This window comes from Hoplias malabaricus, chromosome X1 (assembly GCF_029633855.1).
Source record: "Hoplias malabaricus isolate fHopMal1 chromosome X1, fHopMal1.hap1, whole genome shotgun sequence".
NCBI lineage: Eukaryota > Metazoa > Chordata > Actinopteri > Characiformes > Erythrinidae > Hoplias > Hoplias malabaricus.
In genome coordinates, this window is record NC_089818.1 from 6,883,845 (window position 1) to 6,900,187 (window position 16,343).

General features: G+C 41.6%; 1 protein-coding gene across 2 annotated transcripts; it reads right to left on the reverse strand.

Moving 5' to 3' along the window:
- Window positions 1-1,043: 1,043 nt before the first annotated feature.
- On the reverse strand, window positions 1,044-7,895 carry LOC136675441 (gamma-crystallin M2-like). 2 transcript variants are annotated; one of them, XM_066651992.1, is made up of 3 exons: window positions 7,884-7,895; window positions 1,988-2,230; window positions 1,044-1,328 (listed from the first exon to the last, which is right to left on the reverse strand). In XM_066651992.1, exons 1-3 carry the CDS (start codon window positions 7,893-7,895, stop codon window positions 1,044-1,046), a joined length of 540 nt encoding a protein of 179 aa, XP_066508089.1. The 2 variants fall into 2 exon arrangements, with proteins under 2 accessions (XP_066508089.1, XP_066508090.1); XM_066651993.1 differs by lacking the exon at window positions 7,884-7,895 and adding an exon at window positions 2,351-2,359.
- Window positions 7,896-16,343: the final 8,448 nt, after the last annotated feature.

The window sequence follows — 16,343 nt, forward strand, 5'->3', positions numbered from 1 at the left end:
GGAGAATTATTACTGTATATTTCAGTATATATAGAGTATAATGTAGGGCAGGCCTTAGTCGAAGGTTAGGGAACCCGACCCTAATAGTCTGAGTACGGTAAATAAAGTAAACGATTAAAGCATAATAAGTATAAAAAGTCCAATGTTTAAAAGTCATCAACATTCAATGCTCTGATTTTCCATTCAGCAGCATAACAGTATCCTTTTGGAGGTTTTGATTTGTAAATATTAAAAATTATATTCTTAATCAAACCTAAACAAATTTGTCAAAATCATATTTGCAGTGGCAGTGAGGTTGTTAAAGAGATACATATTTTCCAGGGTTTTTTGCCCAAACTCTAAATGAATTTAAGAAACAGCGTGATCAAGTTTCGGTGGTGACTGGGCAAAAATCTAATTTTCTTCTTGCCTCAGCCAAGAACTATTTAGTGTCTAAAATTGATATTGTTCCATTTCAGCACTGGTAGACTGATAAAGTAAAGAAACAGTGAAACAATCTTTTTATTTATTATATACTTCATGTATTTAACACATTATATATGTGTTTATTTTTTATTAGCATTTAGTGCTAATTGCTTTCCAAACTCATCATATATTTCATACCGTTATTTAACTTATCTATCTATCTATCTATCTATCTATCTATCTATCTATCTATCTATCTATCTATCAGTTACTGCAGTGCTAAGTATACTAGCTGTGGTTTCTGACACTTTATAACAAGGTTTACCTAAAATAATTAGGTATAATTACATTACGGTAACTTGAAGCCTACAAACAGCCCATGATCTCATAGAACAGTGCGTCCATGCAGTTAAAAATCTTATAATCAAGTCAATTAGGGATTACTCAACAGCTCCTTACAGTCAGAGTGCTCAGACATGCAGTTACATGTTATTAATCATACTATCTTTCTTGACTACATTGGGAGTGGATTGTTAGAGATCTTTTTTGAAGAAAAATATATTTTAAAAAAGAACTACTATTTTTTGGCTTCTTAAGCAATTTTATTCACATTTCATTGTCATTAGTTTAATATTTGTCTAATACCAGGAGTCCAAAATGCGCCTCATGCTCATGAACCTCATTCCGCTCACACCCATCATCTCCCTGAAGTTCCTGTACTCTCCAGGCCTGAAGTACCACATCCTGCCTCTGTAGTTGGGCTGCTCGTACATCAGCCAGTGGCCGTCCATCACGTGGCAGGACTGACATCCATTGGACCAGTGATAACGGTCCATAATAGACTCACAGTCTTCGGTCACCTCCATCATCTGACCCATGAAGTTCTCCCTCTCGTAGATCCTCGTTCTGTAGGATCCTCTGTACTGTTATTGGGAAGAAGGCAATAGAAGGTAATATGATATATACATTATGTGGAGTTATCATATCTTATTCTTTAAACAAAAATTCTGTATAGAGTCATAAAAGAACGATAGGGCCCATTTTGGCACCTTTTAAGGAATCTATATCCCTGTACCTTATGTGTTATGTGTACAATTCTTAGATATACTTTTATTTAACTGTTTTATAACCTCTCTATCTCTGAGATTAATGCAGAATATTTTTTTTACTGTATATTTTGAACGGCTACTCTTCTCAAGTAGTAGTGGAGGCAAGCAGCTTAGTGCCCATGTATAAAAAAATAATAAAGCCAAAACAGGACAAAGCAAAACCAACAATTGTAATTTTAAAGTAAAGATGGGTATGTCTTTACATTTAATATAAGTAAACATAAGGATTTTCTTTACTCTCTTTGTTTCTTTAAGTAATTCTGGACTATGTCTAGCTGTGCTATAGCTGCCATGTTTAAATCATCTACAAAAATAACAGTTTAAATGGAGATTTGGAATTTTTGGATGGTGATAGGATGTGCACTCTGCTCTGAGAAATGAAGAAACCTAAATGCTTACAAACTGTTCGCACTCTATAAAAGGCAGCTGAGACCTTGAGGCATATTCTACTATATTTTGGAGTGTGATCGCACCATAGGGATCATGCGGCAAGATCTGATCCAATCGGTCATCCCCATCATGCTCATGCAGTCGGCATACTCTCCCCTCCTCATGAAGTACTGTCTTCCCATGTAGTTGGGGCGATCGTACACCATCCAGCAGCCGCTCTCGACCCTGCAGGAGTGGCAGCGGCTCAGGTAGGAGGACATATCGGAACAGTCGCTGCTGCACTCATAGGAGCGACCCATGAAGTTCCTGTCCTCGTAGAAGATGATCTGTTCGGACAAAATAAGGCATTGCACAGCATGAGGTCAGATGAGGGGAGACTGGACAACTAAATGGGATTGTTGTTTACATTTTTGTCAAAGCTTTTTAACGTTACGTATTGCGCTTACCCTGCCCATGGTCGTGGTTGGTTGGTGTTTGTCAAAAGCAGACGTTTTCAATGTCAAATCTGTTTCCGACTGGTGAGCTGACACTAGGCCGGCTTTAACCCTTACATTTATACCTGACCATAACCCAATTGGACATGTGGCCTCTATTGTAGAAAAAAATCCATGAGCCAGCAGCATAGCACAGAACTGTTCGCTGGCTTTCCATGTGACCAGTCTCCAGAAGATTTTCAGAACGGGCCCCACGCGCTGGACAATGCAGATAAAGTGTATTATTTTGGCCTTGTGCACACTGGATTAGTTTTGTTGAATGCTCATTGACCTTTTAGCCCTGCAACAAACATGTCTTTGTTAGCTGTTGACCCTAATAAACCTATCAGGACCAAATTAATTTAGATCAAATTAATTAATTAAACAAATAATACAGTCTGCTATTATTTTTAGTGATAATACATTGTCCTTCACTTGTTCCATGAATGCATTTTTTTAAAGCAAGCATTTTTCATCATGTGCAAATGGAGAGTTTTTACTCACAGTTTACAGTTTATTTTCCATTCCTCTGTCTGTTTGCCGTTATGGCTTATAGTCGGTGGACATCCAGTATTCATGGTGTCCGAACATTAGTAGACATCCTTATAATAAGTGAATGCAGCTGTTTTAAGGTGCACCCATGGTGGAGAAAGGCTGTTCTGTCAACTCATATTTTATAACCTCTGCAGGAAAGTGTGAAATGTGGAGCAGCAGTGGACAATTAGGGTATAAAGCCCCCAGCATTGGGCTGTGGAGCAGTAAAACTGTTTCTGAAATGATGGAGCTCCATCCTGTGCTTTTGGGATGAGCTAGGGTTAGGGTTAGGGTTAGATTCAATTCAACACTCTAATGTTTGTCTGGCATCAAATCCAATCCAACAAAAAACATTTAAACTTTTGCAGAAGAGCCAAAGCTGTTACTGCAGGAAAAGGGTACAAGTAGTTTATTGGAAATAATGTTGGATGAGCTTCAAATATTTTGCTTTATGGCATCTATCACTTTCAAATTTATAAATGAAAGGTGTATTATAAATAAAATGACTTATTATCATTTTTATAATTATTAATTGTATTATTTGTGTATATTGCAATGAATATGTAGAAATAAAACTGCAATGATATATTTTGCCCATATCAATCACACACACACAAACACAAGCACATATAAACCTGTCTCTACTGACTGCTGCCAGACTGAGTCTGGGTCACTGCCCCTGGGTCACTGCTGCTGTATCTGTCACAGCGTTAGTTAATAGGTGCTAAAGACAGGCTAAGGCTTTGAGCAACCGAATGTAATTCAACCCAAGATAAACTCCAGTCAGAAGGTCCAGGTCATGGGAGGTCAGCGCCAAGGCTGGGGAGAAATTAGACTCAGCAGTTTGGGGAATTTTCTGACCCCAGTGAGCCTGGACGAGCATGCTTCCCTTATGACTAGAGCCCACTAGACTTTAAGTTCCTAGGGAGGTGGTTGGGGCTTAAATGTGATTTTTTTAATATCCCAAAATCCCAAAAATTTATTCATCTCTAGAGACTGAAAGAAGCTGAGGGTCTCCAGCTGGAACGGAAGGAAAGAAAGTGGAGGAGACTCAGTAAGAAATGGCTGTTGTACAGATATAATTGGGATGTTTCCTTTTTTTTATAGAAAGCCACTCTCACTGAGGCCCAGTAAATGAGTCACGCTTGATCAGCCTTTCAGTGCATCGAGCCAGCCGCATGAGTTCTAAACTGACTCCAGCGCTAGCTCCAGTCTTACACTTTCACACAATTAAAATTAGCTGAAGTGACCGGCTCTGTGCACTTTTCACAGTCACAATCATACACACCAGAAAAAGTTATTGGACATTACTACTTCAAGTGGACAAACTCTCCTTTTTCTCCAAAGTGGAACACAGTTCTGGGTCAAAAACCCCACAAGTGCCACAGCAGTGTTCTCCCCCTGTCTAAACATCCCTGTTCAGAGTGGCCACTTTCAACGCCTTTTACTTTTCACTTTTTTTTAAATGATAAATGTAAAGTGCACACCAGTGAGAAGCCAAGAGCAGAAATTCTGGTTTTGAAGCATTTTCGCTTGGTTCTCTTTCTTCTCCGTTCTTGATTTCTTTTTGTTTTTTCTTTTTGTTTATGTGGCACTCTTATTTCTCCGTTCTCGTTGTGTCTGTTTGCTGCGTCTTTGTGCTCACACATAAATGCAGGTCCAGTGCTGTGATTGGACAGACTAAAGCGAGGGGGCAGGGCAATTCTGATGTCTCTGCACTTGACATCAGAAGCAAATTTGAATCAGAATGGCTCAGTTTATACCACATTTTCTGATTTTAAACTGACTTGGTGGTCTTGTTTCACAGTGTATGTGATGGTGGGCAGCACAGATAGTGACCAACGACAAAGACAGAAACCCTGACCCCTAGCCTGCATAAAATATTTAAAAAATATATATATATATATATATATTTTTTTTTATATATATAAATTATTATATATAATTATAAATATAAATATATATTATTTATATATATAAATATAATTATTATATATATATATATATATATATATATATATATATATATATATATATATATATATATATATATATAATAAAAGACAATACATACAGTAGGTACATGATTTGTGGACAATCCATAATTTCTTCTAAAATAATGAATGCTAATATGCAGTTTGCCTTTTACTCCAAGCCGAGTGTTTTATACTTTATTTTGGATTAATTGGATTAATTTTGGCAGCACTTGATAGCATTCAGTCACAAAAACAGTGATGGCTGGTGAAAAATATATAGTATATTCCGGGTGGAATTGTGTCATGTTGTCAGATTCAGCAATCATTCCAATACAATTTAACACATGCTGCAGGACTGGTGCCCCCTCCATGCCTCGTGCCCAATGATTCCAGGACTCTGGGCCCATTGCGACCCTGAACTGGATAAGCAGACACCAGCACACTATAAATATGATTCATTCATTCATTCATTCATTCATTATCTGTAACCCTTATCCAGTTCAGGGTCGCGGTGGGTCCAGAGCCTACCTGGAATCATTGGGCGCAAGGCAGGAATACACCCTGGAGGGGGCGCCAGTCCTTCACAGGGTAACACACACTCACACATTCACTCACTCACTCACATCTACTGACACTTTTGAGTCACCAATCCACCTACCAACGTGTGTTTTGGGACTGTGGGAGGAAACCGGAGCACCCGTTGGAAATCCACGCAGACACAGGGAGAACACACCACACTCCTCACAGACAGTGTCATGGAAGTGTCTGTGTCTTCCATGACACTTTATTGGACTGCAGTATTTAGCAACTGAATGTTAGTGGGTTCTATTCACAAAAATAACAGTGTACAGTTTACTATAACCAGGAAGGTTCACATATTCCACAGTTATCTTTCCTTCTGAGCAGGCAATAATCCAAACACTTCTGGTAGCAAAAAAACCTAATATATATAAAGAGGATGGGTGAAGCCACAGGGCAAAGCAGAGTGAACATTGCTGTAGTTGTTGGGTATTTTCTTACATGTGAGAGAGACAAGAGGTAGGTGGATGGTGTTTGAGGTTTGAAGCTGAGGCAGTGTGCTCCTCTCTGTGTTTTGCATCAAGCTACATACGCCTTTATTTTTAACGTATGTAATGTTATTTAATACCGAAAAAAAACAGAGGCAGAGGTGTAAATGGCAGTGGCCGGTGAGGATCTCGTGTGGATGGGGAATTATTTTTTCTTATTTATCAGGGGTCAAGTTTCGGTTGAGCTATAGGCTATAGTGCCCCCACATGGTTTCCAGTGATACTGCTCCATTCACCCGGAGGAAACCCACGCAGACACAGGGACAACACACCACACTCCTCACAGACAGTCACCCGGAGGAAACCCACACAGACACAGGGAGAACACACCACACTCCTCACAGACAGTCACCCGGAGGAAACCCACGCAGACACAGAGAGAACACACCACACTCCTCACAGACAGTCACCCGGAGCGGGAACTCACAACCTCCAGGTCCCTGGAGCTGTGTCACTATGAGACTTTTTGAATTGACAATAAATGCAAATCATACCAATAATAATTATTTATTCATTCATTCATTCATTGTCTTTACCCACTTATCCAGATCAGAGTCACGGTGGGTCTGGAGCCTACACAGAATCACTGGGCACAATCAGGAACACACCCTGGAGGGGATGCCAAACCCTAATATGTTGACACACACTCACACACTCACACCTATGGACAATTCTTAGTAGCCAGTCCACTTAGATAGAGCACCTGGGGAAACCCATGTTAACATGGGGAGAACACACCAGACACCTGGAGTGGGGCTCGAACCCACAACCCCAGGACCTTGGAGCTGTGTGACTGCGACAGTACATGTTGCACCACCGTGCCGTACTAAAAATAATAATTATCAAAATGATAATTAATTGCAGATCTTAAGTTCACAGATAGAAAGTTTGTTATATTATAGGAATCATTACATTACAGAAACACACAGATACAGGAGCAAAAACTTTAATTAAAACAGAGAGAGATGAGAGAGTGTGAGTCTAGCAAAGTAGATTAAACATTTTGTTAGGAGTAAACTGAAATAAAATTATGAGAACAATTCAAAGAGAACTGTGAGAGCTCTAAACACTGTATTCAAATGTAGTTCATTGCTCTCTACTTTTGCTGTAGTTTACACCGAACAGAAGCCTGTTCTCACACTGTCATAATCTTGTTAGACACACTGCACCACAAAGTCCTAAAAGGAAATCTATATGATGAACAAGGACTTTGTGGACTCCTCATTCAGCTCAGTAACACGATGACCCACACCACACATCACACTCCAATCATCCTTCCTCTCTGATCTACCCTTTGAAGTGAAGACTCTGGTTTCCTTTCTCCAAGGATCAAAGCCACGTCACTTTGATCCTCACCATCAGAGTCGCTGATGGCTGGTATGACCAACTTGAGCTGCTCCCCGAGGAATCTGAGCTCATAACCCTTTAACACAACATAATATGGTTTTCATTACTCCTTCATGTTCCCCTGTCTCATAACTCACGAAACAAAGATAAACAAATTCTCTGTGGTCATCTGCCGGAGGTGTGTGTGGTCTGGGCCTTTCTTTCCTTCATTCTATGCTTCACCCTCTCCCTCGCTCATCCCCTATCTCTCATTGTGTCCCAGAGACAAAGGGCCAGGGAGCATTTTGAAAGTGCCAAACCTGCGCAAAAGAAAAGGGAGCAAAAAAATGTGATTGCTGTTCCAAGCATGTCTGCGATAGCCATCTTTTCATGAAGTGTGCAGGTGTGAAGAATGAAAGAGTGTGAGAGAGAGATGGAATACCCACATGGGTGATAAACGAGGTATAATGTTTGGGAACGAAGCTTTTGTATCCAAGTTTCTTGACTTTGTTGATTGAGTACAGATAAACTTCAACCTTTAATGGATGTCTATTAGCCAGTTTAATCTGGAATAGGGTTTGTGAGATCACACATATTAATAACCTTCCCATTCATTCATTCATTCATTCATTCATTATCTGTAACCCTTATCCAATTCAGGGTCACGGTGGGTCCAGAGCCTACCTGGAATCATTGGGTGCAAGGCGGGAATACACCCTGGAGGGGGCGCCAGTCCTTCACAGGGCAACACAGACACACACACACATACACATTCACACCTATGGACACTTTTGAGTCACCAATCCACCTACCAAAGTGTGTTTTTGGACTGTGGGAGGAAACCGGAGCACTCGGAGGAAACCCACGAGGACACGGGGACAACACACCACAGTCCTCACAGACAGTCACCCGGAGGAAACCTACGCAGACACAAGGAGAACACACCACACTCCTCACAGACAGTCACCCGGAGGAAACCCACGCAGACACAGAGAGAACACACCACACTCCTCACAGACAGTCACCCGGAGGAAACCCACGCAGACACAGAGAGAACAAACCACACTCCTCACAGACAGTCACCTGGAGGAAACCCACGCAGACACAGGGAGAACACACCACACTCCTCACAGACAGTAACCCGGAGGAAACCCACACAGATGCAGAGAGAACACACCACAGTCCTCACAGACAGTCACCCGGAGGAAACCCACGCAGACACAGAGAGAACACTCACACTCCTCACAGACAGTCACCCGGAGGAAACCCACGCAGACACAGAGAGAACACACCACACTCCTCACAGACAGTCACCCGGAGGAAACCCACACAGACGCAGAGAGAACACACCACACTCCTCACAGACAGTCACCCGGAGGAAACCCACGCAGACACAGAGAGAACACTCACACTCCTCACAGACAGTCACCCTGAGGAAACCCACGCAGACACAGGGAGAACACACCACACTCCTCACAGACAGTCACCCGGAGGAAACCCACACAGATGCAGAGAGAACACACCACACTCCTCACAGACAGTCACCCGGAGGAAACCCACGCAAACACAGAGAGAACACTCACACTCCTCACAGACAGTCACCCGGAGCGGGAATCGAACACACAACCTCTAGGTCCCTGGAGCTGTGAGACTGCGACACCTACCTGCTGCACCACCGTGCCGCCCCCTTCACATTCACCTTTTTATTTTTTTATTTTTTGGAATTTTTTTATCATCATTTGCAGTCATACAGTACAGTTATATTTTCAAAGATAACACAGGTAAAAATGTATTCATGAAACATAGCTTTTGGCAATAGGTGTTGATATATGTCCCCAGACATAACAAAATTACATACATATTTTCTACAATGTATAATTCTTTAAAGCATAAAAAAAATCACTTAAACCACATTGATTGAAAAGTATGAGATATATACTGGGGACCATTTAACTAAAAATGAATCTGTTTTTAATTGTAACCTTGCAGTTATGTTTTCCATGTAATAAACATCCTTAATTTTTTCTGTCCATTGTGTTACAGTGGGGGGCTGCTGCTTCAGCCAAGAGATTGTAATCATTTTCTTAGGAATCAAAAGAAGACTTCTCAGTAAAAGTATCTTATTCAAACTTTACATTCACCTTTAAAGCTGTAGTATGGGATTTTGCAGAAACCAGACAGTTTTTGAAGAAATCCAACAAAAAAAAACATTCTCTACATTCAGCACTTCATTCCAAATCCACTTCTCTAAAGAAATAAGTATGCTCAGTAAATATGGGTAAAGATATGGATGAAGCCTTCTATTTTGTCTGTATTTGTGCAGTTAAACTTATTAAAGCTTATTAAAACAGAAGGAATGGAGCAGTATCACTGGAAACCATGTGGGGGCACTATAGCCTATAGCTCAACCGAAACTTGACCCCTGATAAATAAGAAAAAATAATTCCCCATCCACACGAGATCCTCACCGGCCACTGCCATTTACACCTCTGCCTCTGTTTTTTTTTCGGTATTAAATAACATTACATACGTTAAAAATAAAGGCGTATGTAGCTTGATGCAAAACACAGAGAGGAGCACAATGCCTCAACTTCAAACTTCAAACACCATCCACCTACCTCTTGTCTCTCTCACATGTAAAAAAACACCCAACAACTACAGCAATGTTCACTCTGCTTTGCCCTGTGGCTTCACCCATCCTCTTTATATATATTAGGTTTTTTTGCTACCAGAAGTGTTTGCATTATTGCCTGCTCAGAAGGAAAGATAACTGTGGAATATGTGAACCTTCCTGGTTATAGTAAACTGTACACTGTTATTTTTGTGAATAGAACCCACTAACATTCAGTTGCTAAATACTGCAGTTCAATAAACTGTCATGGAAGACAATTCTTTGGCCAAATAAACATAGAAGCTGATCCAGAAATTACTGGAAGAAGTTATGATGTTTAAACCTTTCCAGGGTGAGAGCCAGTGCGCTAGCTAATGAACTTGCTTTACCCTTCGATTTTAATTAGCATGCATTTACCTATGGCTAAGGTCTGTCAAAAAGCTGTGTGGGTATTTACACCTCGTACTATTTAAAGAAGCTTCAGGTAATTGTAAGTGTGGCCAACAACCGCTATTTGTTAAAAAGTTGCATGTTAAATCTAAAAGCTAAATGCTGGCACATTAGCATCTTACACAGCAAACAGAGATATAGTCAGTTAAATAAAGGTAATGTGTGGGGAAAACCAGTGTAGAAAAATTGTTGATCTGGATGAAAGCTGATGTACTGTGCCAGGAGGCACTGTCCATGTTACTGGACTCTGCTCTCTGCTTGGTTCTTGGTCCCTGATTTGGTTTTCCACTCCCACAGCTCTCCCTGAAATGTATCCAATGTCATCTCAAAAACCCGGGAACAGCAGGCTTTGGAAACCACAGCAACAGTGGCGGTAACTTTAAGCGTTGTTTACACATTGTCATCAGTTAAGACAAATCAGCAGAGTGTGTTCCTTCCTTGTTGAGTACAGTAGGGACCCTGCAGTGGAAAATCACCATTAGATTCACATGCTGCTGCTCCAAAACATCCCATTGTTTGTGTCAGTGTTTTTCTAAGGATGCATGTTCTGCGTATGGCCAGGATACTGTACTTCAGCTGCATTGGGTTGTGTTACAATTTGCCAACTGTCTCCACGACAAAAATGAACACTTCTCACTGCTCTGTTCTTAATGAGTAGCTGTGGTTGGAGATCTGAAAAGATGTAATAGCGCTGTAGATTTTGTGGTCCTTCTTAAAAAATATTCAGGGGATTCTAAATGTATTTTTTCAAGACAGTGACACTTTTCAACACTGCCCTTTAAAAGCCAAAAAGAGTGGAGATGTATTTAGCAGTAAAACCAGCAGGAAGCCTGCCTTTTAGGTTTTTTTACAAGCTCTGATTTACTTAACAGAGATACAAATGAAAGTTGGGTTTGATGTTTAGGAGGACTTGAGGTAACCACGTGGTTGTGAGTTTGCGAGAAGATTACTCTTTACTCTGCAATAAACTGAGTTCACCCAAAGCAACCTGTGCATAATAAGATCCAGTTTTCTCATCCTGTGTTTAATACTTTGCAGGATTTTGTTGAATACCCAGAGTTTTTCACCAGTCTGCAGAGTTACACCATGCTGTAAGGCTTCGGGGTGATGTAATTGTATAGGTTTTGCGGCAGAACATTTGAGCAACACTAGTAATTTTATTAGGACCATTTGGTTGAGTCAAATGAAACGCAGAGACAATTGCAAGGTCTTATATAAAGATATAATGGAAGAAGTGAATCAAGATGACAGAGCTGTGTGTGTGTGTTGTTATTCACTCAGGCCTAGGGCTTTGGCAGCGTAAAAAAATGGCACAGGGATTAAAATGATTGCACAATACACTGAACAACTTCTGCCACTGCTTCAGTCTCATTTGTTTCTGTACAGTGCTGTAACATATTTAAAACCTTCAAAAACCCAAATCAACATAGAATGAAATGTATCTAGTCAAGGAGTATGATAAATAATCTTTTAAATGATTTTAATGCTCTCTTCTGCAGTTAGAAACATAATATTGAGGGGATTTTGGGTCATTGTCTGGTTGTAGAAAGATATTTCTCTTTTCAGCTTCTGCTTTTTCGCCTGATGGTTGGACAGTTCCTGGATTTGTTGTTCATTCTGGAGTCCTCTTTCCTCCACCCATGCAGCATTGACCCCAACTAGACCAGCAACCCCACCTCAAATCATTGTGATGAGTTTGCAGTGCAGCTTTCGTATTTGTTGACCCTCCCATAAAGATTATGTTTGCACAAGCAACACTGCACAGCTGGACATTGCTTCACCACTCCACACTCAGCTAAATCTTCCTGTAGGTTCTTGTTAATTCTATGTGGTGTTTAATTTGCATTAGTTTCAGCATAAAAGCAGCTCACAGTGAGAGTTTATAGATCTTCCAGAACTTACCTTGACCTGCACAGTTCCTCTGAACTGCCATTTTGTAGAAAAAGCAAGCTTCATTCATTCATTGTCATTAACCGTTTATCCAGCTCAATGTCGCGGTGTGTGCGGAGCCTACCCGGAATCACTGGGCACAAGGCGACACGCCCTTGAGGGGGTGCCAGCCCTGCGCAGGGCGACACACACATTCACTCACCCACTCACAACTACAGACACATTTGTGTAGCTAATCTACATACCAGCATGTGTTTTTGGACCATGGGAGGAAACCAGAGCACCTGGAAGAAACCCATGCAGACACGAGGAAAACACACCAAACTCCTGGAACTGTGACACTACATGTTGCACCACCGTGCTGACAAGCTTAAATTTCTGGGCTTCTTATGAACTTCCCTGCCTTGTGGGCATTGATTATTTTCATTAGATAGTTTAAATAGTTGTTTAGAAGAGACACTGCGCACTGAACGTTAGCACAAAGCCTAGCCAACTGTCAATTTCTGGCCAAGGGTTCAGAAAATGTATAAAGCCTGGAAACTGGATTAATTAGAGCCTTCGCAATGCTTAGAGTGTCCAAATTTGACTCAGGCCTCACTGATGATTTTCAGTACAGAGTCTGAAACCTGTAAAACTGGAACATATGTAAGCACATCTTGAATAATGAACATTCTGGAGCCCGAGAGGAAAATCCACTGTATATGTAAACCCTCACCCTACAGCCTCTCCATTAAACACAACTGCTGAGTGAAGTGCAGTTGAAAACAGGACATGTGGGTGCTTTATTGGCCCAGTGAGACTTCTATATTAGCACACTGAAAGATTTATGTGACTCTGAATAACGCTGTTGTTTTATTTTCTTTTAGCGGCACTGGGCACAGCAAATGCATATGGCTCTGAAATTATTCTCTGCTGTTCTCCATTTTCCTTCATTTATTTCCATAGGATTTAATGCTTCAACCTCAAATTTTCTTTCGTGTGTGTGTGTGTGTGTGTGTGTGTGTGTGTGTGTGTGTGTATCTATATATATAATATAATGTGACATTATTTGGCATTGTACAATGAAATGTCTCTTCCATATTTAACCCAGCACCATGGGGGCAGTTGTGGGTTCAGTGCTTTGCTCAAGGGCACTTCTGGTACCAAGCCTGCTGCTATAGTGTATTCCAGTCAAAAACATGAAAATGACCTTTTTGTTTCTATACTGTCCATTTTATCAGCTCCTCTGACCATAAAGATGCTCTTTTAAATTTGTCAATTAGACCGTAGGCCTCCTCTGTGAGATCCTTCTGAGCACTGCAATGACACAGAAACAGATGGTCTGTTTAATGTCATGGCTGGGTGTATATGAGAACGTGTTTGTGAATTTTCCATAAGGTGAGCTGCATAAGTACAGATTTAAGAGCAGGTCTGTACCTGTTCCCTTCCAATCCTAAATCTGAGAAATGTGGGGAGCAGCATGAAACTAATCCCCTGAGAGGAAGAGAGAGGAAGAGAGAGAGAGAGAGAGAGAGAGAGAGAGAGAGAGAGAGAGAGAGAGAGAGAGAGAGAGAAAGAGAGAGAGAGATCTAAATATTGGCAAAAAAATCTCTCTCTCTCTCTTTCTCTCTCTCTCTCTCTCTCTCTCTCTCTATATATATATATATATATATATGGTGGTTAAAATAATACAATTCCATAAACAAAGACACATATTTATGGCCGAAAGCAACACTGATGACATTGCCTTGGGAATAAGAGAAGCTCATGTTTATAGGCTCTTCTCCTTGAACATGTTGTACTACATTAAATATGTGTATCCTTGATGTTCAACATGTATTTGCATGACATATAAAACAAGACATGTTCAGAGAGAAAGAGAGAGAGGGTTTGTAGAGAGGGTGGGGGTCTGTCGGGAATCGTTGGCTTTCCACCCTCATGTGAAGCTCAGCAGTGTCTGGCAGGTAGGAGAGACTTTGGGACAAACAGGTGTTCACTGTTTACCTGTGGGTTGCTGCTGTGTTTTTCCACAGCTTTGTCTTCAAAACGAAAAGTTGACAGACACTGCTGACCTGCGTGCAGCAAATAGAGGCCTTATAGTTTAAATTTCATGCCACACACATACACATGCACAGAGATAAAGGGTTAAAAGTAGAGGTATGAGGGCTCTCACCATTAGTGTAATAAATGAAAACTTAACTTATTAAATTAAAAAATGTATACTTTTACAGTCACTCACTCAGGCTTAATAATCTCCACAAGAGAGAGCTTTTAACACTGAGAATGGCTTTAAGTACTTTGCAGCCATGACAGGGTGTCCTTCTGATCAGCTTCAATTACTTTTCAGCATCTTTCAACAATATTTATGAATAATTATAAATAATAAATACTCTAAATATTCTTTTCTCATTTCAAGTGAAATTTTAAAATAAAACAATTATTTTGAAAAATAAACACATATGTAAATCAAGTCTTGTCTTGTGACTTGTCTTGTAGTTGCAGTTTACTTTACTGCTTTTCCATAACCAGCAGTCTGATTGATTCTTATTGCTTGAGGGCAGACTTTATCCATTAACAGCAAGCTGATTGGCTTTTATTTGGGGCTGTTGACTTTTTCATTTATTCATTATCTGTAACCCTTATCCAGTTCAGGGTCACGGTGGGTCCAGAGCCTACCTGGAATCATTGGGCGCAAGGCGGGAATACACCCTGGAGGGGGCGCCAGTCTTTCACAGGGAGAACACACACACTCACACATTCACTCACACCTACGACACTTTTGAGTCACCAATCCACCTACCAACGTGTGTTTTTGGACTGTGGGAGGAAACCGGAGCACCCGGAGGAAACCCACGCAGACACAGAGAGAACACACCACACTCCTCACAGACAGTCACCCGGAGGAAACCCATGCAGACACAGAGAGAACACACCACACTCCTCACAGACAGTCACCCGGAGGAAACCCACACAGACACAGGGAGAACACACTACACTCCTCACAGACAGTCACCCGGAGGAAATCCACGCGGACACAGGGAGAACACACCACACTCCTCACAGACAGTCACCCGGAGGAAACCCACGCAGACACAGGGAGAACACACCACACTCCTCACAGACAGTCACCCTGAGGAAACCCATGCAGACACAGAGAGAACACACCACACTCCTCACAGACAGTCACCCGGAGGAAACCCACGCAGACACAGGGAAAACACACCACACTCCTCACAGACAGTCACCCGGAGGAAACCCACGCGGACACAGAGAGAACACACCACACTCCTCACAGACAGTCACCCGGAGGAAACCCACGCAGACACAGAGAGAACACACCACACTCCTCACAGACAGTCACCCAGAGGAAACCCACGCAGACACAGAGAAAACACACCACACTCCTCACAGACAGTCACCGGGAGGAAACCCACGCAGACACAGGGAGAACACACCACACTCCTCACAGACAGTCACCCGGAGGAAACCCACGCAGACACAGAGAGAACACACCACACTCCTCACAGACAGTCACCTGGAGGAAACACATGCAGACACAGAGAGAACACACCACAGTCCTCACAGACAGTCACCCGGAGGAAACCCACGCAGACACAGAGAGAACACACCACACTCCTCACAGACAGTCACCTGGAGGAAACCCACACAGACACAGGGAGAACACACCACACTTCTCACAGACAGTCACCTGGAGTGGGGATCGAACCCACAACCTCCAAGCCCATGGAGCTGTGTGACAGCGACACCTACCTGCTGCACCACCGTGCCGCACTGGGCTGTCTTTTTCCGTAAAAAAATCCATGTTAACCCTAAAAGTTTCTGGTTTTACCTCACATAACACTTTTAATCCCAAAAAAAAAACACATGTAATTATTCTGAGTTTCCTGAAACTCTAAAACTGAACCATAATGACTAGAAGTGTCACACCAATTAAAACAAATACTCTGTTCAAAATTAAACAGCTCTTAATCGTGTATCAGTTACAGGTTCATGTCCAGATAGGACAGCGTCTAGGTCCAGAACGCGGTCCACCTATCCCTGACCACTGTCCTACAGGCTGTGATTTTGGAAGGAGTTTTGAGATAGTTGCACTAACGAAGAGCTTACGTGAC

Excerpts from the sequence above, each read along its gene's own strand:
- LOC136675441 (XM_066651992.1), bottom strand. Across the intron at positions 1,329-1,987 it reads CTTGCCGCATGATCCCTATG|TACAGAGGATCCTACAGAAC; the intron begins GTGCGATCACAC and ends TCCCAATAACAG.